Source organism: Sinocyclocheilus anshuiensis, unplaced genomic scaffold, assembly GCF_001515605.1.
Source record: "Sinocyclocheilus anshuiensis isolate Anshui unplaced genomic scaffold, SAMN03320099.WGS_v1.1 scaffold1102, whole genome shotgun sequence".
NCBI lineage: Eukaryota > Metazoa > Chordata > Actinopteri > Cypriniformes > Cyprinidae > Sinocyclocheilus > Sinocyclocheilus anshuiensis.
Genome location: NW_015539924.1, coordinates 1399795 through 1424077, shown reverse-complemented (window position 1 = coordinate 1424077; position 24283 = coordinate 1399795). Strand labels below are relative to the sequence as shown.

The 24283-nt window shown below is 36.4% G+C and overlaps 1 protein-coding gene across 4 annotated transcripts in view; it reads right to left on the bottom strand.

Annotated features, from left to right (window-relative positions):
* LOC107686659 (neuron navigator 2-like) overlaps positions 1-24283 on the bottom strand; it is a 76672-nt gene that overhangs the window by 16115 nt on the left and 36274 nt on the right. For 2 of the 4 annotated variants that reach the window (XM_016483742.1, XM_016483745.1), the window contains 5 exons: positions 7478-7607; positions 4110-4407; positions 2755-3358; positions 994-1362; positions 718-783 (listed from right to left, as the gene is read on the bottom strand). In XM_016483742.1, the coding sequence (XP_016339228.1) occupies positions 718-783; positions 994-1362; positions 2755-3358; positions 4110-4407; positions 7478-7607 (1467 nt within the window). Of the gene's footprint in view, positions 1-717; positions 802-993; positions 1363-2754; positions 3359-4109; positions 4408-7477; positions 7608-24283 lie in introns of all 4 variants that reach the window. The other 2 variants (XM_016483741.1, XM_016483743.1) reach the window with 2 other exon arrangements.

The window sequence follows — 24283 nt, the reverse complement described above, 5'->3', positions numbered from 1 at the left end:
AAGCTCCCATGATTATTTGCATACTACAATATTTAACCAGGTCAGCAGGTACATACAAAGTAAATACCATATTGTGTACTAAACGAATCAAAACCCAGTTAAAACATACTGCACTGACATACTATCAATATATTGGCATACTACTGACATAATCAGGGATCTAGACTAAAACAAAGAGTAGGGAGCCACTGGCTCAAAAAAAAAGGTGGGAAAAAAGAAAATTAAGGAGTTAAATTACTGTTTTGGCTGACAAATTAGATTTAGATTGATAGAATTAAAAATTACTTATTACACAAAATCTCTGTTGTGAACACATATTATTAATTCCAAGTAACTGTGTTCTCTGTTTGTTTTAAATCTGACATAAATGAAAAAAGATTTGTGGTTCAATTGCGCACTCAGAAATAACTCACTGACAGAGAAAATCTGATTCAGAAATGAGTTTGAGACTGTTTTGTGAATCTTTTTGACTAAAAAGAACTAGTTCAAAAGAGTAATTTCAAGGAATCAAGGAAGGTTTACTGTCATTCCAAAAACATGAAGAACATGAAAGGAACATAACTAAGTACTGAGTTTTCCTGTTTATTTTTTCCCTTCAAATTATTGTTACAAATTTCTATTTTTTGTAGTCACAGTCAGGAGCCCTGACCATAATGCACACAAGCAAGACAAAAACACAAAGCAAAACTGACCAATTGACCACAAAGATAGCTTTACCTGTCCTGTTTCTGTGGGAGTGTGTTGCGGGTAAATTTAGGGCTAGCAGAGGGGGAGGAGTGAGGGCTAGAGGAGGGTACAGGGCTGACAAAACAAAAAGAGGCAGATAAAAGTGACAGAAAAGGGAGAGGAGATAAAGAAATGATTAAAGAGGTGTAGGTGGAAAGGAAGATAGATCATCACTAGAGATATAAACCATACTTTCAAGTCACAAATAGCTGGAAGAATCATTTCTGTTGACATGAAGTTTGCATGGTTGAACAATCAGTTTCTCACCTGTCTGAGAGGCCATTTCGGGCGCTGTTGGTCCGATTAAGACATAAATCTTCCTTTCCCAAGGAAACATCAATGGAGTCGCTACTGATGTGATTGGAGCCCGATCTATCCCTGCCTCCCCAAGGAGAGAAAGCTGATCCTGGGCTGGAGGTCATAGAGGAAAGGGTCTGCTCTCCATGACCCCCAGAGGGCACCGTCAGGCTGTCATTATAAACTGGGCCGCTGCCTCCGCTGGCGACAGATGGTGTGTTTACAGAACCATTCTGCTGGATAGACGTGGCATGAGGATTGGAGATGATGGTGGAGTTCTTCATGTTCTCCATGGTGGTGACCGGAGCTTGCTTGTTGCAAGATTTGCTACCAAAGAGTCTGGATGCAAAGGGGGAAAGAAATTCAACAACAAGATTAAAAAAAATGTAACTAAAATGGTTGCAATTGCAACAAAAAGTAAACATTGCGACAATAACTGAAAATCTAGGTTGCATCATAGTAGACTGCATGCCAGTGTCACTCTACTCTGTCTTTTTAATGACTCTGTGATATCCGATTCACAAACAATTTTTTTTGAATGAATCAGTCAAAATAAACTTTTATGAAACGGTCTCATACTCACTTGAATGTAAGCAGCTTGAATCAGACTCAATCAGGCAGAGAATTTTTCATTGCCAACAAATGACTCTTCTTATGAAGCAGTTCTTTTTAATGAGTCAGTCAAAAAGATTCATGAAACTGTCTCAAACTCGCTTACAAGTTAGTGATTGAATCAATAAGCAGGGGAAATGTTCATAGTGCAGGCTGCAGTGACCGAATTGCAAACAAAACGAAAGATTCACAAAATTGCTTTTGAGTTTGACAGCCATTACTGAGATTACGATTAACACCCTCCCTCACTGAATCATGAGTCAGTTTTTGGTTATGTCCATTTCAAAATTAACTAGCTTATTTATAGATTGGTTGCTCATATGAAAATGTGTAATTAATGATACATTGATGCAGTAATGATACATTAATGAAACATTGAAGTATTCAACCAAAAAAAGTAGTAAAGTAGCCAAAGTTCCAACTGAACTGACAAGAATCACTTTTTTGGTTGATCATTGACAACAAAATGGAAATCAACATCATTCTTGACTGGAAGGCCACTATTCTACAAAGTTTAGCTCCAGTCCTAATTAAACAACCCTGAACCATCTGTCAGGTCTTCGGGCTCACTAAATCCTCCAAGCAAGGGTGTTGGGGCAGCTAAACTCTGTAGGCCACTAGCCGTCCAGGATGGACACCTCTGTTCTTCACAAAAGAAAATATGAGATAAGGAAAGTCTGGCACCTCTGATTTTTCTCATGACTTCATATAGTATATGATAACATCAGTCTATCTGTAGTCTGGTTCTACTAACTAAGAGAGCAATCAGTCAGAGCTAGCAAGCTAATCAGCTAGAACAAACACTAGCCTCTTGGTCTGTGCCATGTTTTAGAGAAACATCAAGAAGCCCAAGGAAAATGCACTTGTGGTGGCCAGAAGACGCCTTTCAAGCCTCAGAATCAAATCGCTCAGATAAACAGTGAGTCCTGTGAACGCCGTCCAGCACCCAAGGAGGAGAATATTCTGGAACTCACACAGCCCAGCTGAGAACTGCTGTGTAAATATTTGAGGGACCTAAAATGGTGCTTTCATCCACATCAAGTAAAAATCATGCCTTGCAAAATACATTTTTCATCAATAGTCTTTCAAGTCTACATGAGCTAAACTTCGAGAACTTACCTACGAAGGGTTGGCGAGGACATTTCTGAATACTTTCCTCCTACTTGCCGTCCAGCTTGGCACCCCGTTTGGGTAGTTGTGCAAGTTTTAAGTACCTGGCTCTCCACATCGGAAAAGATACCCTTCTCTCGGTCTGTCTGGTTAGTAGTTCCCATTGGGGACTTGACTAAGTTGCGACTCTTAGGATTGGGAAGTGTGGCGGTACCTTTATTGCAAAAACTAGCATCAAGGCTCGAGTTGTTGGAGCGGTTAGAACAGCGAGCTGTGGCGGTACGACTAGGCCTCGGTAAACTGCGGTACTGAAGAGTCATCCGAGCACTTGGAGGAAGGTATCCATCATCGACAGTCGTCTGCCGATTCACAATTCGACTCCCAGAAAACCCAACCAATTTAGGTATCCTGCCCACTGTCGCAGAGCCACTAGTAACCACAGCTCCACTAGCGGTTATTGTCGCCATTGCGCCTGGAGCCTTCTTGAAGCCAAAAGTGCTGGTTGGGGTGCGTGAGGTTGAACTGAGGGGAGGTTTCTTGGTGTCATCAACAGTTGTGGAGTGGGTGCCGTTGGAACGTCCTTTCTCTGACACTTTGGCGTCGTCGGTCTTACCTGTGGGATGATCAACGACATGGACTGTCAAGCACAAAATGAAATCATGTTTTTGAAAAGTTTTGAATATAGTAGCATGGTCCATGTCGGGACTCGTCTGAACATAAGTCTCGGCAAAGGAGTGCTGCACACCACACATAAGACAATGTAGGCGTTATAGTGCAATGTGATGCGATCTGGAATCAGATAATACATCTCCGTGGCTTTCATGCCTCAGGAAACCACAAGAAAACAGAGACGTGGCTTAGTCAGTGTTGTTACTCTTAACTAAAACTATTTAAAATTGTTTTTAGTAACTAAAATAAAGCTGAAATAAAATTAAATAAAAATATTAGATAAGATGAAGAACTTAAAAATGTAACCAAAAAAAAAAAAATTAAGTTGAAGTACTAAAACAAAACTAAATAAATAAAGCTAAATAAAAACTAAAACAAAAACATTTTATTTAGCTTATTTTCTTGCTCTGGTAGCAGATGAGCAAAATTTTCCGTTATTTGTAAATGAAACATTATTAATATTTCAGTTAAAGGAACAAATTACCTCAAAAATGAAAGTTTGGTCATCATTTACTTACCTTCGTGTCATTTCAAACCTGTATGACTTTCTTTCTCTGGAACACAAACATGTTTTTTTGGACCCCACTGACTTTCATTTTATGGATAAAATCATTCATCAAAATACATTGTTTTGTGTTCCAAAAAAGGTTTGGAAAGACATGAGGATATAAAACATGACTATCTAAAACCATTACCATGTGTCTTGAGTGCGCTGAAGTTTGTAGGTATTGTAGATTTCGTCCGTGGAGAGGTGACGCCCACCTGGGCAGTCATTCCCCGCCTCCAAGAGCCTGTCTGGGAAATTGTAGGTGTCTTGCGACCCATCAAGCTCCGTTCTGATTCATCTGAGAAATCTGAGGACCTGTGATTCCATTTAGTTGTGGTCTCCATTTTGTTGGCACCGTCAGAGCTGCCTTCTGAACGTTTAAGGTCGTTGTTAGACCAGTTGGGGTTGTGTTTCACTGCAGAGTGCTTCTCTGCATCCGTCTGGAGCTGAAAGAGAGAAAACAAGATCATTAACTGCAAAGAAATTTTCTGAACTTTGAAAGCAATATAAAATGGATTTCTATGTTCTTTGCAAATAAGTAAAACTGTCTATTGGGGTGTGTGTTAAAATTGGGGGGTTTTCCAGGGGGCCACAAGGGGGTGCCAGAGTGTCTGTGGGGGGAATTTTTTTTAGGGCTGTCAAAGTTAATTTGTACTTAGGATATGAAATATAGATAAATAAAATATGTTTAACACAGGGATTTTAATAATAATCCTATATTATATTAAATTATATTAGGATTTCATTCCGCTTTCTAAAAACTAGTCAGAAATTATTAGATTAATTGAATTTATTGTATTCTATTGGTAGCAATAGTTTTAACTTAAAAAAACATTTGCATATAGTTTTGTGTAAAAAGGGAAATAAAAAATATTTTTTACAGTTATTTTTAAAAAAAGGGGGTGCCAGATGGTTTGTGAGCAGAGTATAATGAGTTGTTACATAAATATAAAAATATAAATACTGTATATTACATATAAATATATGCCTGCCTTTAAATTTAAGAGTCATCATATTTGAGAGTCCTTTGCATAAAAAAAATTTTTACTAAAGGACTCTGGACTGATATGCACAAATATATTATATAATGTCTTTAATGACTGAGAATATTATCACCGACAGCTAATTTGCAACTCATTTTTTAAGCAACACCATCAACAGCCATCATAAAATCTGATTATGTGACAAAAGAGCCAACTCGTCCATTACATGACCTTGTAATGTATGTATCCAAGATGACATCACCCCCTTTTAGAAAGCTGTTGTTCAGCTGCTACTGAAAATCCTCATGAAAATTATTGCCAGGGAAAGAATGTTAATAGCCTCCAGTTGTTATCAGGCCAATTCCAAAACATTGTTATCTCAACGACGATACAATAAATCCTTCCTCCACTCCAGCCCGAAGAATGAGGGGAGACTATATAGGGAAAAAGTACAAGGGTGTGGAAGTGAAAGGTGGCAGATATTTGGCTTCGGATGCACTTTTGGGTCATGGCTCTAATCTCTTTGAATTTGAAATCATGTTTATGGCTATTAGAGTTGAAAAAGATCTTTGTTACTTGAAACAAAACAAATGTTAACTGAATAAAATTTAATTAAAAAAAGAACTTAAACTTATATAACTTATTTCAGCTAGTAGCCAAAGTAAAAAAAATTTCATCTGCGGAGATAAATATGGCAGACTGAAGATAAATAAGGTCATGGATTTCACTACGTAACACCAATGCACAAACCAATAAGCCATAGGTGTGGATAAAGTTACTGGCACACAACTCAGTGTGCCACATCTGGATTTAAAGTGCTCATCTTGTTAGAACAGGCGAGACAGACGCCGTGTCTTTGCTTCACTGTACTGGCCCATTTGCTCAGCATATGTTAACCTGCTTTGAGCTTGTAAAGATGATCAATCACCGGGGCAGAGTTGAGTCAGTCCGCTGACTCACACTCACAAAGACTGCACAGGCCAGTTCTGATAAGGGCCCACCAATGTTTCATTGACTCAAAAGGGACAATGAAGCAACAGAACTGCTCCCAAAGCAGTTCTGTAAACGTGCAGGCCTGTTTTTGATTGCATATAATGATAACCATAGACGGCGAATCAAATTAAGGGACTTTTTAACAGTTCAGTGAGATATATATAAGGCTACTACATTTCCCTGTATATCTTTACATGGGTGTTTCTTCAAAGTCAGGCACTTTTATGCCCCAAAGCCTTGATTTTTATTAAAATTAACATATTTCAGATAAATATAGACTAAAAAGGTTTACAATGCATACATCATTTATGTTTACCAACAAGTACTAAATTTACCAATATTTTCAGAAAATTTCAATGAATTAAAAGAAAATAGTAGATGTAAAATAAATGTAAATATATATTTAAAAAGTTTTTTTTTTTAATATTATATATACACATATACGCATCTCATTTATTAATGAAAAAATGTACAAATTTCAACTTTTTATTTAAAGGGATAGTCTGAAATAAAGTCATATACACCTGGGATGACTTGAGGGTGAGCAAATCATGGGATAATTTTCATTTTTGAGTGAACTATACCTTTAAGGGAAGGCCACGGGGGAAGTCGTAGCCTAATGGTTAGAGAGTCGGACTCGTAACCCAAAGGTTGCGAGTTCGAGTCTCAAGTCCGGCAGGAATTGTAGGTGGGGGGAGTGAATGTACAACGCTCTCTTCCACCTTCAATACCACGACTGAGGTGCCCTTGAGCAAGGCTCCGAACCCCCAACTGCTCCCCGGGCGCCGCAGCATAAATGGCTGCCCACTGCTCCGGGTGTGTGTTCACGGTGTGTGTGTGTTCACTGCTGTGTGTGTGCACTTAGGATGGGTTAAACGCAGAGCACTAATTCCTAGTATGGTTAACCATACTTGGCCACATGTCACGTCACTTTCACTTCATTTTTTTTAAAGGTCATATTAAAACTTTTTATAAGCCTTTATCATTTATACTGACTACTAAAGAAATTTTATATTAAAATATTTATATTGTTTTATCACTGTCCCAGACTTAAGGTCTTTGCACACTGAGTCCGAAATTCTCGTCCGAAATTTTCGCACGTTAAAAAATAAATACGACCTCACGTTGTGCCAATCACGTTTACACACTGCCTCCGAAACTTTCGTCCGTCATAAAAAAATTCGGATCAGGTTTGATTTTCTGCGTTTTCGCATATGTAGCAAGCATTTTGATAGGAAAGGATGACGAATACGATAAAAACGAGAGAAAAAAACGCATACGAAAATTTCGGACTCAGTGTGCAAGGACCTTTAGAATTTCAATCTTAACACATGAAAATCCATCATAAAAATATAAATGATTACCTATTTAAAACAATGACATAGACAATCAAATAAAATAATAAAACCATTTTAATTTATTCTGCGAAAATAATTTCTATAAATGAAAACTGAATCATGTTTTGAAGTTGTTTCTCATGTGAACTTCTGCAGATGTTTCTGATTCTGTAGACCATGAGGCTCTGGTTTCAATGACTGACCTGTTCATCCACGTCTCTGTGTGGGACAGATGGGGTGTTGACATAGGAGCTAAGGGACGAGCTGGTGTTGAGGTCATCTGTGTCCAAGGTGTCACTGATCCCGCTGCTGACTGAGCTGCTGTCGTCCCAACTAAGAACAAATAGAAAAGTTAGAGGAACAGTCATTTCTCTACATTTCTGAGGGACAAGATATCAATAAAGTGAAAAGAGCACTGCAAGAGATAAAACAGAATTCATGGATGCGTACTGTTCAGCATAATATGGAAAATGCAGATTTAAAGAGTAGGAATGGAAGGAAAGGTAAGCAAAAAACAGCATCTGTGGAGAGTCATGAAGTCTGCACAGGGACAGTCTGAGCATAAAAACCTGCATTCCCATCATGCTTGAAACATTAGGCGCGTCTCTCTGCTCCTCAAAACTTGTTTTAATTAGCTCTGCGCCTCAAATTCTCAATGCGCTCTGGTTGCTTTCCCCCATTTCCCACAGTGTTCCTGTCTGACGAAATCCATTAGGATGCTCAGCAGGGCTCAACCAAAATCATATGGGCCAAAGACACTACTGGTTAAAGGAAAAACACAGTTGTGAGATTGAGTTGTGTGATTGTACATTTTATTGTCAAATCACAAAATCTTACACTAAATAAAGTAAATTTGCTATTTTAGCTCAAATCAGTGGAAGGTTGTTTTTTTTTCTCAGACAATTGGACAATAACACAATTAACAGTTTTGCCATTTTAGCCTAGATATGACTAAAATGCTTGCTTATTTATTTATTTATGTATTTATTTATTTAACAAAATCTGACAATAACAGAATCAGTTTCTGCTACTTCAAGTCAAATAAATGTATTTATTTGTTTGCCAATAACAGAATTATTTTGTTGAATTATCGAATTGAATTATTACTGTTTTTATTTTAATTTATATATTTTATTTATTTATTTTTACAGTAACAAAATCTATCTATCTATCTATCTATCTATCTATCTATCTATCTATCTATCTATCTATCTATCTATCTTTCTTGATCTAAAATCAGGCTAAAAAACACTTTCAGGCGTATTTTTTAATATATAGGTATATTATATTTTTAATCCTATTCAAATTCAAAAGTTATGACTGAACTATTTTATATATTTTTAATGTTATTTATTTATTTATTTGAAATCTGTCTTTTTTAAAAGTCACACATTTTTCTACTTTAGCTAATGTTCTAAAATTCCTAGAATAACTTTATTAACTTTATTTGAAACTAATAGAAACAACAATTGTGCTACTTAAGATGAAATAAGGCTTTTTTTAAAAATCAAGGTTGACAAAATCAAGCTAAAAATTATAAACCTTAAAAAGATCTGAAAGACAGAGAAAATGATATTTGCTGAAATTAATGTATTGGGGGTGTGTAAACAGGAAGTCCCTCCATGCTAGTTGCTAAATCCAAACACAGACTGCCCGAACTCCCACAAGCCACCAGTTTAGGCCACTCCAGCCTCGAGCGATGCTAAGAGAACTAGCTTAAGCAACTCTGTGTGGCAACAAAACGTCTTATCAACACCTAAGATACCACCTAATCCTCCTCATTTCTCAGGATCATTCAGGCAAACAAACCAGCCCATAAGCTCATTCACGGGCAGTCATGAATCAAGAGAGGCATGTGTTCAAACATCCACCGCAGTCCTGACGTCCTGTGAATCGGCTGAATAGATACTTGTTTTGATATGAACAAAGTCCCCATAGCTCACGTCTGTCATAACCGACTCGACATAACTGGCATGGAAGGACGTCTGTGGTTCCTGTTTTAATGAGCTGTGAGAAAGTTGGTCCCATTGGGGCTATTTGTCATTAAAAGCTCTCACACTCACTGTGCTAATGTGTTTGTCTGCTTGAACGTCTCTGCTTAAATGATCTGCTTCATTCATCATTTGCCACATGCTGTCAGATGCTATAGATGGAGAATGCAAACAAATACCAAAAAAGCCCCCAAAAGTGAAATGGAAAAAAATAGACATGAATGAGTCACTTCTTCCTTTTTAAAGACGCCATGAAATCCATTTAAATGCATTCAGACTTACTGAAAAGTTCCAGCTAAAAGTTGACAAAAAATAAACTTTAATCAGATATACACTTTTAAAAAGCCTGTGGCCATCCAAGGAAATGCATAAAATAAAATAAAATAAAAAATTAAATAATAAAAAAAACTTTAATCAGATATACACTTTTAAAAAGCCTGTGCCATCCAAGGAAATGCATAAAATAAAATAAAATAAAATAAAATAAAATAAAAATATAAAATGTAAAAAATAAAATAATAAAAAAAACTTTAATCAGATATACACTTTTAAAAAGTCTTTGCTATCCAAGTAAATGCATAACATACATGCATGTGTACATTATCCCACAGTTTCACAGACAAGGCTTAAGCCTAGTCCCAGACTAAAGTGTAAGTCTGAGCTGTTTCAACTGAAAGAAACTAGCACTGACTGACTGAATATATAATTTTCATTGTTTTGTCTCAAGACGCACACCAGTAATGTTTATTTTTTAAGGCTTGTTTATAAAAATTGCTTAAATGTCTTAATTGAACTATGGTCTAATCCTGGCTTAACCTAAGTCCTGTCTGTGAAGCCAGGCCATAAAGTTATACAACAAGTAAAACTTTATGAATTAATTCTTTAAATGTTATGTTGAATAAATGTGGTCAGCCCAACCAACTCCTTTAGTCAAATTTTTTAAGTTACACAACAGAACAGTCCAACATATTATTTTCTTGTTGACTAGCATGTCAACCTCTCTGATCTTCACAACAACAAAACAAAGTTCTGAACAGCCACACAATACTTCATACATGAAAGAGAGAGAAGCAGAGGGTGTGGGTGGCAGAGAGGGTAGAGGTGGGTCAGAAAGTGGTACTTTTATACGTTCAAAGAATTCATCGCTCTGTTTCTTTCTTTCCAATATAATCCAAAGACATTCCTCTTGCTTTGCCCAAGTGCAAACCAGCCCAAAATAGAAGGGGAGTGTGCAATATATTGGTTCCGAAAGAGGCATGGAATACAAACAAAGGAATGTTTTAAATATTTTGGGTGAATTAGGCCTAAAAGCACAAAACAGAGTTAAAAATTGAAGAATAATTGAAGAATTACTTAGAGTATCTACAACCATCCAGATGAAAATAGTATGGCTCATCTGTCATAGCTCATGATTTCTCAATTAAAATGAGACAAAAATTTGATCTGGCTTCATTGCAAATCTGAGCACAATCATTGAGATCTCTTTCAAAACTGTACAGGTGAGATTTTTTGAGACATATGCGAGATCAGTACATCAAGCCAAAGGAAAAATCCACAAACTTTTATTGTGGATCTTTCCTTTAGTAGTCCATCCACCTCATGTGTTAATTACCAGGTCTTCTGTAGCTAATGCATTAGCTGTTCTGAATGATTTGTTCACAACTGAATCAGTTCTTTAGTTCAAACCACAGCTTTCTAGAGATAGAGATTATATGTGAATAACAACGTAAAGGGATAGTTTACCCAAAAATGAAAATTACCCCATGATTTACTCACCCTCAAGCCATCCTAGGTGTAAATGACTTTCTTCTTTCAGACGATTGCAATTTGAGTTATATTGAAAAATGTCCTGGCCCTCCCAACTTTATAATGGCAGTGAATGGGTGTTGAGGTTTTGAAGCCCAAAAAAGTACATCCATCCATCATAAAAAGTACTCCACACAGGGGGTTAAAAAGGCCTTGAAACTATGTGTTTGTGTAAGAAAAATCCATTCCAGTGGATGACGTAAGATGTAGGCGTAGCATAAGCTCTGGTAAGAATATGCTAGTCTCTTGAGAACCAAGTTTTGTTTACAGCAAAGGAAAACCAGTCTCCTCTTGGCTTATATCGAAATCTTTTCTCAAATTTTTCTTTACAAATCCTCGTTTTGTACTTCTATTTCGAAACCTGTGTTTTGTTTTGCTCTCTCATCTGCATTTCCGCGTTCATCACTTCTCACCGGAGCTTACACTACACCTACATCAGGGTTGTCCAATCCTACTCCTGGAGGGCCACTGTCCTGCAGAGTTTAGCTCAAACACCAATAAAACACACCTTAAACAGCAAATCAAGGTCTTACTAGGCATACTAGAAACATCCAGGCAGGTGTGTTGAGGCAAGTTAGAGGTAAAGTCTGCAGGACAGTGGCCCTCCAGGACCGAGTTTGGGCACCCCTGTCCTACATAATCTGCTGGAACGCTACTCTCTCATGAGCGTGCATTCCACAGTTAGCGGAGGCAAGAGATTACAGTTTTAAATATGGATATTTTTCTTACACAAAGCATCGATTCGCTTCAGAAGGCCTTTATTAACCCCCCGGAGCCATGTGGAATACTTTTTATAATGGATACATGCACTTTATTGGACTTCAAAATCTCAACACCCATTCATTGCCATTATAAAGCCTGGAAGAGCCGGGACATTTTTTTTTTAAATATAACTCTGATTGTATTCATCTGCAAAAAATAAAGTCATATAGGCTACACCTAGAATTGCTTGAGGGTGAGTAAATCATGGGGTAATTTTACTATCTACTATAAGTTATTAAATAACATTAGAAGACTTGGAATATAGCACATGGGTTATGTGGACTACTTTTATGATTCTTTAGGATACTTTTAAGGTGGTTTTGTGGCCATTTTGGGGATTGATATCTTCAGTCAGCATTCATTGTCATTGCATTGAAAAGTGTGAAATTTCTCATTACAAGCTTCACAGATGAAAAAGTAATTCAGGTTTAAAGGGGTCATATGATGCGATTTCAATTTTTCCTTTCTCTGCCTCGTTTGTAATGGGTTTTCATATTTTTTGTCTCGTTGCTCTGGCCGGGACACGGCATCAACAGTATGTGAGGGGCGTAACATTTCCGTCTAACGCTTGAGGTATTCGGCCAATCACAACGCATTGGATAGCTGGCCAATCACAGCACACCTCGCTTTTTCAGACCGATGAGCTTTGTAAAAATCGACAAAGGCGGGGCATAGAGGAGAAACAATAATGTACAGTATGTGGAAAATAATGTGTTTTTTTTTACTTTAAACCGCATAAACACATTTCATTACACCAAATACACAAAATAATGTTCTTTTTAGCAGCATCATATGACCCCTTTAAAATAACATGAAGGTGAATAAACAATGACAAAATGTTATGTTTTAGGTCAATCGATTTCAACAAAAGCCTTCAGTTGTGAAGACTCCCATTGCAGTCTAGGTAGAACAATTAAAGAGGCAAATCATACAGTCAAATCTCCATATAAACAGACACCCGTCTGAGATGCTTTGAATAAAAACAGTAGAAACGCTCTGTCTCACCTGCTTTCCACAATCTCTCGCCACCATCAACAACATTCACTAATACTTTTAAGCTAATACCATATAATGAATCAGCAAATTAATTACCAGTGACAGAAGACACAGGTCTGACAAAACCAAACACACACTGTCCCAAAACAACCTGTCATCTACCCCGCCGTAGTCAAACACATGCATGCAGAAACAGTGGCCCCTCCCCCGTCTGGGACATTAGATTAGTGTCAAGCCCCAAAGAAGTAAAAGCATATAGGGGGGTTGATCCACAGGGCAGGAATTTTTTTTTTTTTTCTAAAGACCTGTTATTAGAAGAGCAGCGTGGAGTTGTGAGCTACAGCTCGACTGCACACACTGCCCCGTCCTGTTTGCTTTGGGTGGCCTATCAATTAGTTCTGCAAGGATACCCATCTCTACAGCAACCCCAGCCCTGTTGCCAGGCATTGTGGAAGATCAGGAAAGGTACTTTAACCAGGAACAGCAAGAAATAAAGTGCATGGGTCATTGACAAGCTTGTTGCTTTGAGAAAAATATTTGTGCTGCGAGGTGACTATGGTTTTAAAAGTTGGGAAATTACACTACTGTTCAAAAGTTTTGGGTTAGTAGGATTTTTTATATTTTTTAAAAGAAGTATCTTATGCTCACAAAGGCTGCATTTATTTAATTGAAAATACAGCAAAAACAGTAATAATATAAAATATGATTACAATTTAAAATAGCTGTATTTTATTTGAATATATTTAAAAATGTAGTTTATTCCTTTAATAGCAAAGCTGAATTTTCAGCAGCCATTACAACAGTCTTCAGTGTCACATGATCCTTTAGAAATCAGACTAATATACTGATTTGCTCAAGAAACATTTCTTATAATTGTCAATGTTGAAAACAGTTGTCCTGCTTAAACCGTAATACATAATTTTTTCATGATTATTTGCTGAATAGAAAGTTCAAATTAATAGTATTTATTTGAAAGAGAAATGTCTGTAACATTACAAATGTAATAATGTAAATGCCCTGTTGCCAGGCTGCCACTTTTTCAATTTAATGCATCCTTGCTGAATAAAATTATTCATTTCTTTTTTTTTTTTTTTAATCTTACTGACCTCAAACGTTTGAACGGTAGTGTATTCAAATAAGTAATACAGACAAAGCTGTGACAGTGCGCTAAATTTTGAGCTTATCAATAGCAAAGAGCAAGGAAGATGTTTCTTGACACATGTGTACCAAAACTGAGAACAAACTCTGTCCTCAGCTTTCATAGACTGTTATAAAAGTAGATAAAGTGCTTAAATTGTGGCTCAAATGGTCAAAGGCATAATTTTTGAGTATACTGTATAAATTTAAGAAAGCTGACAATCACTATCTTAGACATTTACTCTAAAAATCCAGTCCTTAATCAGTGCATCCTTTGTTTTTTTCAATAAAATAAACGTACATGAGAAAAAAAAAGCTGTAAGATATTAACAATTCAGTTTCACTTGTTTAATCATTATATATGTTTTATTTTTATTTTCTAACCACAATTGTTGGCATTCATTTTTTTAAAATATTTTGTATATAATACAATTTTTTATTTTATTCTAAAACTTAAAAAAATCAATGTAAGAATAGTAAAGTGGTGTCACCACACACCTTTCTCTTTCACACTCAGGCACACGCACAAAAACAGTCCCACGTGGCAAAGCAACTTTCCACCTCATAAATCCTCAAACAAAGAAAATTCCAACTCCCTACCTCAGAGTGTCGGAGCCGGGCTGCAGAATTCCCTGGCAAAAGCCTGATCCCGAGACAGCCAACGAGAAGCCGCTAAAGTTTGGCTGGGTGGCAGGCAGCTTCATGAGTAAAGCTCCACTGCACTCCTTTCCTCGCTCTGCCTTTCACTGCTCTGAGAGAGAGACCGATTCTCCCCAAACACACACACACGCGTGCACACTCAAACCCAGCAGCCAACCACATGCTGAGGGGAGCGGCTTTACCAACTGAAGGAATGGTAATCTGATCACAAAGCAGTCTTTAAGCCAAGCAGAACTTCAAAAGGAGTCTATAAACTGGTCTCAGAACAGAGCTGGATTAGAGAGAATGTCAAGATGTTAATTAAGCTGAATTATTCATCTGTAATGAGCTAAAGCTTAAAAGCAAATTGGGTTTTCAAGTGGTCAAAAAACCTGCTAATATCAAGTGTTTATGGTTCACAGATCAGGAACATTTGACCAAGTGAATTCTCACAAATCAACCTAAAGCATCAACTTTGTGTCAGAAGTTACTCCTTAGTAAAGTTAAAACAAATAAGACAATTGCTAACAAAAAATTTATCTATAAAATGAACGTGAATAGAAGTGGTCAACTAATGTATTTTAATGGCCAATGCTGATAGAAATATCTCTAAAGACCATATTATTATATGTGAAAATATGGAACAAAAAACAATGGTATTTAAAAAAAAAACTGTCTATACAATGTTGTTTTAGACCCCATCGACTTCCATTGTAAAGACAAAAACACTTCTTCAAAATATCATCTTTTATCTCCACATAGGAATGAAAGTTATACAAGTTCGGAACAACATGATAATAGAGTTATTTTAATATTGTTTAAATAATATTATAGTACTTACTGATATTTTGAATTAGCTTTTATTTTTTATTTTCATTTGAATTTTTGCCTAAGTTTTAGTAATTTTGCTATGTGCTGTTGTCATTTTAATTCGTTTTTTTTTAAGTATTTCTATACAGCTTTAGTTTTCATTTTATAAATCTTTATAAGATTTCCGTTTTCAACTCAAACTCATTTCAGTTAGTCGCCAAGGCAACATTTTAACATTTTTTTTCAAGTTTTTCCAATTACATATGTTTAAATTTTATTTCTGCTTAATTTCAATTACCAAAAGATGATGTTTAATAGTTTTAGCTAGCAATAACAACATAAACAACATGTTAAAGAAAAGCAAATGTGTTTTGGAAAGTTCGTCTATCCTCTCACCAGGACAGGTTTGACAGTCACCGTCTTCACATGAGTTAGATCTGGACATCTGTGTCGCGTCGTAAATGCCAGGTGATCTTACAGGTTTGAGGTAAGGCAGGTTCCTACAAGAAATGTGTTTGTGTATGTGTATGTGTGTGTTGCTGTGTGAAGGAGTAATCGTCTTAAGCACACCAACGTCTGTGATAAGTTACGGCTTAAGTGTGTTTTTACAGCTTGGAAGCATAGTCCACCATGATACGAGTGTGGGAATCCATTTTCGGTTTACAGTTCCGTCTGTCTGGGGTTTAGCGGGTGGCTAGCTTGTGGCTAAAGGTACATAAAGTCAATAAGTGACTAACCTACAGACTTCACCAAACCTGGCCAATTAGTTCATTCCACAATGCTTCACATTCTCATGCCCTGTTGTTTACAAAAGTTTTTTAAGGGTCACATCCCATAGTTAAAGGTCAAGCTGCCTTAATCCTTTGCGGAATATCCTGCTAACCGAGATGCAATTTTGTTGCGTTTGCCAAAACAGCAAACAGTGTTTTTGGCCTCAAACATTGGCAGAAAACTTTGTGGGCAAACAAGACCTTACATATGTAGCACCTGAGCTTTATTCGTATACAAAAATCCATAAAAACAGAGGTAGCCGCTAATCTTGTTAGTGTTAAAACCATTGAAAGTGCAAATAGATGTCTACAAATCTTGGGGAATGTATATATACAGCGTGACCAGAGGTTTCTGCCTTCACAGAGCAGTTTTGAGCATGTGACTTTGTATAATAACACAGAGGCAGACAGAAAGAGAGAGAGAGATTCCAGCCCTCGTGCCCAAACCTTTGCCGCCAGACATTTGTAATGACAGAGCTGCGAGTGAGCGTGAGGAATTCAGAGTAGTTCCTTTCTCTATCCCGCTCACATTCTCTCTCTCCTTCATCTTCTTCAATAAACAAATATAACAAAGACGACAACTTTTCAGGTCTCACACTTCGGTTGTGTTAGTGTTGGTTTTCCAGGGAACCGCAGAGCATGATTTGCATTGTTTTGAATATGGAAAAAATGGTTAAACGTGCAAGGCAAATATAAGCAACTTGGCACAACACAGTAGACTTGCAATTCCTAAAGAAAAGTGGTTGAAAGGCTATGTGTGATAAAACCAATCACAATACTGTATATTACCACACCATTATTGTGTTGTAACTTGTAAATATACAAATATGCAGCTATATGATGCAGCAATGACCAAATATGATCAATAAGTAAATAAGTCAACCGACAGTTTTTTTTTTTTTTAATAAGTCTCTTATGCTCACCAAGGCTACATTTATTTGATCTAAAATGTAGTAAAACAGTAATATTGCTAACAATTATTACAATTTAAAATAACTGTTGTTATTTTTTTAAATATATTTTTAAATGGAATTTAATTTGGTGATGCAAAGCTGAATTTTCAGCAGCATTACTCTAGTCTTCAGTGTCACATGATCCTTCAGAAATCATTCTAATATGCTGATTTGCTGCACAAGAAACATTTTTCTTTCTTCTTTTTTCTTCTTCTTCTTCTTATCTATGTTTAAAGGAGTTGTGCTGCTTAATACTTTTATAGAAACGTAATATTTTCTTCTTTGAATATTAGAAAGTTTAAAAGAACAGCATTTATTTGAAATATAATTCTTTAGTAACATTATAAACGGTTTGGTGTCTCTTTTGTTTGCTACTGTATTTACACTGAGATTAAACATAAGTAATATGCTATTTGTATAAAGTGTAAATCGCATGAATAATAGTGGGCAGAGTTACTGTAGAGAAAATAGCTTTTGCAAACAAGGTTGGAGGAGAAAAAGGTGTGTAGAAAAAGTAGTGCAATTCCCACCTCACAAATATGGCAAAAAATCATTTACATAAGATAAAGATAAATATAGATAGAGATAGAGAAGAGCTTCATTGTAGCTCAAATGGGTCTGTAGTAGCCGCCAGGATACTGAAAGCACGTGACAATATCTCCATTGTTGTTCTCTTTCCTTCCTGTGTTTTCATCCCTCTGTTTTCACTTCTATGTGTTCTTTTGTTGCAAATACACATGCCACACTGAAACAACACAGATACTCTCTTTTTCTCGCTTTTTTTCTGTCTCTGACTTCCACTCACACAGAATAAACACAGTGACAGTGCATGCTGGTAGACAAAAGCTGTACATTTTGCACTGAATAATAAAATCTCATATGAATCTTCACAAAATAAAAATAAATAAGATCACAACATGGACTATTCATACTATAGTTGTTAAGGTACAAGATATTAATAATTTTAAGCTTCCCTTTTAAAGTAGTAGCTAACCTGTGAGACAAACAGACAGACAGACAGACAGATAGATAGATAGATAGATAGATAGATAGATAGATAATGCATATGCCATACAGTAAACCAGTGATTGCTTTTTTTACTGGTTTATGTAAATGAACCAATCCAAACAAATTAATTCCCTAAAATAAATCTTGATACAGTAGATGGTATTATTGTCTATCGCTGTAAATTTTTCGGTGACAAATAAATAAATAAATTAACCGTGTTCCGTAGCATTTTCTTACGTTAAGCCACTACTTGTTGAAAAAAAAGTTTGTTACTGGAAAAAGCTTTTTCAGGAAAAATTGTTTTGAAAACAACTTGCTACTGAAAAATGTAGCTAAATGAATATCATTGCTACTTTTAGTCAGTTACTCCCCATCACTGCATACAGAATCCGTTTATATGACTAATTCTCCCTCTCTTTCTCTCTCTGTCACAAACACGGTAGTATGAGGGATGGAGGACTCGTGTGTTGATGGATATCCTCCTCCCTCTGTCTTTCAGTCTGTTTCTTTTCTTTTCTCTGTCTCTCCATCTCCTACTTCCTGTTCTCCGGCCACGTTTGCATGTGAATGGGCCACTGGGTGTGATGGCTGTGCTGAGTGATTAAGATCATTGTCTCAAGCATCTAATTAGCACTGTTAAAGGTGCGATTCCTCCCCACAAAAACAATCACATTGTCCGTGAGAACACTTTCAGAATCTACCAAGCTGCAAAATTTATCTCATTCAAACAATGTCATGCAAACCAGCCAAGACTGATGTTCCCAATTTAAGGAAAAATCCCAAATGGAATTTCTTTAATATCTCACTTGATTTTCTAAGACCGACTTAAGATGAGTTTGAGATGTTTTTCTGGAAGAAAGATCTCACGTGTCTTCTCAACAACAGTTTAGAGAGATCTCAACAGTGTCGCAAAATAATTCTAGGAAGGATGATAGAAGAAACAATTTGAGACAAAGTTGAGACCAAATAAAACATAGCTCATATTCTCAGCATTCTTAGGAATAGTTCACCCAAAATGAAAAATTGCTGATTATGTACTCCCCCTTAAGCTATCCATCCAAGATGTAGATGAGTTAGTTTCTTCACTGTAGCAAATTTGGAGAAATTTAGCATTATATCAGCGGCTCAGCAATGGATCCACTGCAATGAATGGGTGCCATCAGAATGAGAGTCCAAACAGCTGATAAAAACATCACAATAATCCACAAGTAATTCACATGACTCCAGTCCATCAATTAACATCTTGTAAAGACAAAGCTGGGTGTTTGTAATAAACAAATCCATCATTAAGATGTATTTAACTTAAAACCGTTGCTTCTGGTTACAATATGAGTCCTCTATCCAAAATGCTAATTTCTCCATTAAAAAAGTCATCTCATCTGAATCAGGAGAGAAATCTGCTCAGATCAACCACATTTACAAGTGAAACAGTCCATTTCTAAACAAATATGTGAGAGGATAACGGGATGGACTTTTTCACTGGAAAAAGCATTATTTTCTATATCAGCTGTTTGGACTCTCATTCTGATGGCATCCATTGGTAAGTAAGTGAGGTAATGCTAAATTTCACCAAATCTGTTCCGATGAAGAAACAAACTACATCTTGGATGGCCTGGGGGTGATAACATCAGCAAATTTTCATTCTTGCGTGACCTATTCTTTTAAGAAAGAGCAACTTTTCCATAACAATTCCCATCCAATGGTACAGTACCATCCAGAAACTTGTGTCTTCATCGGATGAGAAACCATTGAGCATTGGCTGCCAGTCATGTGTTGTATAGACTGCGGTAAAGGAAGTAGCTGTTTCCTCAGATGTCAGATAAGAGTTCTCTCTTTCTCGTGTCCCATCCACTTAACTGTTTGGAGAGCAGTTCACTCTGCTGTGAATGCAAAGCCCCCCTCAGAGCCCAGGTTCACCCATCCTAAACCACAGAGGAAGCAGTTCTCTCTTCATATCGCTTTCTCCATCAATACCAGACGTGTCAAGGGCAAATGGACGGATGTTCTTTTGCATTCTTTATTCACACTGAAACAACAAATAAACCCATTTATTTCCTATTTCCAAAACATTTGTTTTGTATTTTCCCAAAAGATTACATTTCCAAATGTCTTGCCTCAACACGACAATAAAAAAATAATTGCACGGGTGGCGGCTTAAGCAGCTTAAAAGTGAAGAATGCTTCACATGCTGTCATTGAGTCTGTCCTGAGGGCTTAAGGTGAAAGAACCAGACTTGCACTCATTGCAGTTTTGGCAATGGATGGGGTTAATGACTTAAGCGTAAAAGATGACAATAGGCAGAGGTTGTGTCTCCCTTTGTGCTGGAATTCTGCTGGCAGACTTAAATGACTGTCTGGGTTTCATTCACTCATGTTACCAACTTACCAATAATAGCAACAGGTTTCAATGGCAATTTGCACATGTAAATGTGAAGTATTATAAAATTAGGCCTGGCATAATAACGTGTTAATACATGCAGTTAATTGATGTTGCTAGAACATTAACCCTATTTATTTTCTAGATGCATATTATAGATTTTAATAGGTTTCAGGTTTCATTTTTAAACATGTTTGACCTCATAATGTTTAATCAAAAATGTTACTTGATCCTCCGGTGAAAAAGGATAGACTTCTTGTTAGGGATGCTCATTTTAATCAGTTAACTGTTAACTGACAGTAAGAATTTTGACAGATTAATACAATCAGTTAAACGGTTTAAAAAGTCATTTTTCCCCCCCGTTATTAATCAAAATATTTTAAAACGTTTGCTGCTTGGTTAAAATACACTATGCGTAGACATATTAAAAAAAAACAAAAAAAAAAAACAACACGTTGTGTATAGCCTATAAGACACATTTTATTATTTCATTCAGAAATAGGCCTAATACCGACACGAAATGTTTACAAACATTATATAGGCTATTTTAGTTCCCCTCACTCCACAGCAAATCTTTTAAATTTAACAGTAGGCTATTCAGAAAAGAACAAGAATTAAAAATGTTATATGACAGAAGCTATACGACAAGCCAAAACGAATTCATTTAGGCTAAAACGAAACTGAAACCAACATTGGGTCTCTCATTCGACACAAATCCAAATGTTTCCGTATTTGCGATTTAGCTATTTGAATGCCAAATATTATTTATGAAAAACCTGTTTTTTGTAGCCTACTTCACTCGTGTTCCAATGTCCACGTAAAACAAAATGTGGGCTCAGATTTTACTACATATTTAAACTGAGCAGTGTGTTTTTTCCATATGTTTGACTGACTGTATTTTATTATGATAATGAACAGGCTGCATTGTCAAGTTAGCAATGCTCAACTGTGTGCGCGTATGGCGCCGGCGCAATCACTTGAATTTTTTCCTCCTAACAATGGAAACAACTACTCCTTCAAGTCCTACAGATAATCGAAACTCTAAAATGTTTGCTTTTATTTGTGTGCATTCACAATAAAAACAAATCTTTGTGCTTTTATAAAATAAAGAAAAATAAGATGCCGCTTTCTGCCGTTTTGGTTTCCTTTCTCGCATGCACCACAAAAATGCATGAACCGAAACTCTGCATACTAGACTAGCCTACTTGTTGCACAGTTTTTTCTTTCAATTTGTTTATTTATTATTTAAGTAAAATATATTTCTTGTATAGGCCTATTTATTCGTTATATAGCCTAGCTTTTTTTCTCCGCTCGCAGAAGCGCTGCAGGTGCGCGATGTGATGCGACCATGTGAATCTTCATGTTCTGTTGTTTGCTGCTTTTTGCGCATGTAAAATGTATCCCTGGAAAACAAATGTTAGTATTTTTAATGGGTCACAGACACTTATCCTTTCTAATTTAATTCAATTAAATTTTAAAATAATCTAGTCGGTTAACGGTTAATAATCGGTTAACTAGCGTCAGTTGTCAGTTAGGAGAAATAACCGAAATGAACATCCCTACTCCTTGTGATGTACACAGCTCTTCTCCAGTCATTTAGTCCATTTAACCCTCACTTCTGCAAGCTCACGACCATCTATTTCTACTTTTAAGTGCAATGCATGTCGCAAAATCAAATCCACTACTGATGGATAGAACCAATTCCCTGCCCTACATTATTTCTTTTTCGATAATCTGTTAGACTTGGATGTACATCACAATATAGAAGAAAAAGAATCTGTTGCTACTTCTGTTTTATTGCAACTTTTAGATGTTATTTATTTTGATTTGACCCAAAGTAAAAAATAAAAAATAAATAAATAATAAAAACTATAGTAATATTATTAATCAAAATAAAAATTTAACTTTGATTGATTAAAAAGCCATAACAAAAACAAAAAACAAAACTCTGCAAAACAAAATAAAAGTCACAACAACAAAAACAAACAAAAACAAAACAAAAAAAATAAAATTCAAATCTTATATAACAAACAGCTAGATAAAAGCTATTTGTAAATAGTTAACACTTGATCAGAAATGTTCAAGACCAGCCAAAACGCATTGTAGATTTAGTTACTAGACACACAACTATAAATGCACAGACACAAATACAAAAACAATTCAGCTGTCATCCTCAATAGCACACTTACTTCACTGCCTAAGCCTTAGTCCAGTCTGTCATGTCCAAAGTGTTCAGTCTTGCCCTCTTGTCATCCATTTGTATCTGCACTATACAGTTACAGCTGATCATAGGGACACATATCAGATCCCTGAGAACCAGACACACCAGCACTATCAAAGATCCTAATCAGTCTCAGCCATAACACTACCGCCACTGTGCTCCTACTGCCAAGTCTGCGTGCGTGGCGAGGGGCCGGGGGTGCGAGAGAAGCGTGAAAGTGGAGAGTTTTTTTTTCAGCCCTCCCATGCACTTAATGACTGTACCTGCTGGGCTATCATGAATGATAATGCTTGTTGGCAAAAAGGCAAGTTGTCAGCTCATCTCTCCTGTTCTGTCTTTCTCCTGATGGAGAGCACATTTGTGTAGGCTGAGGGTCTTATAATCCTACAGACTTCGGTCACATAGGGAGAAATATGAATTTATCAGCAGCCAAACAACACTGGCGGGCACTGACAGAACACAAAATTGCTTTCTAAAGAAATATTAGCACAAGACACAATTATTTTGACACCTAAAAACAATGAGAGGAAAAGAAAAGTAGCACATTCAATTCTATGTAAAACGCTTTTGGAAAAATATTCTAGGTTGCAATGCAAGTCATAAATCAAACCTTGCTTAAAGGGGACATATCATTTTCATTGCTCTTATGTAAGACATACTCACACACAAAGCTCAGTACATCTTAGCAACAAAAATCTCATTCAGAAACCATAACGGTATTGTCTAGGCTAGGTGATGTACTGAATATTCGCAAAATATATTTGCGATGACTTTAATTTGCAATATACTGAATAGGTGCAATACAATTCAGATGAGTTAACTAATTCTGCAAAATTACTTTCTTTGAATCAGTTCAAATGGTTTTTGTCATTACTCAAAAAAGTGTCTGTGTGCCATTTTTCATATTTTAAAATGTTTTTGTAAAAATATTTTAAAATAATAACTATCAATATTGTAAAATAATACCACTTCTGTTAAAGGGGTCATATGATGCGATTTCAAGTTTTCCTTTCTCTTTGGAGTGTTACAAGCTGATTGTGCATAGATAAGATCCCTGAAGTTGCAAAGACTAAAGTCTCAAAACCAAAGAGATATTCTTTATCAAAGTTAAGACTCTGCCACGCCCCCCTAAAACGGCTCGTTCTAACACGCCCCCACATATCTACCTCACTATGTGTAAATATTAGCATAATGCCGCCCAAATGTTCATGCAAAGAAAGAAGGCGTGGTTTCAGTAACCACAGCTAGTGTTGAAGCAGCCATGTCAGGGAGACGCTGTGTGTTTCTAGGCGAAAGCAAAAGCACTTTATTTGGCCTTCCGAAAGTAGATGCATTTAGGAATCTTTAAGATTACTTACAACAGAACAGCAAAGCATTTTATGGACGACCGTTTCGTGAAACTAGGAGAGGAGGTAATTCTGACTTTACTATGACAATCTGGCGCTTCTGAATAAGCTACTGTTTTGTTATTAGTTTAAGTATTTGCTAATGACTGTTCAAGTGCGGAGTTTTGCGCATCATGTGTGTGTGCGTGTGTGTG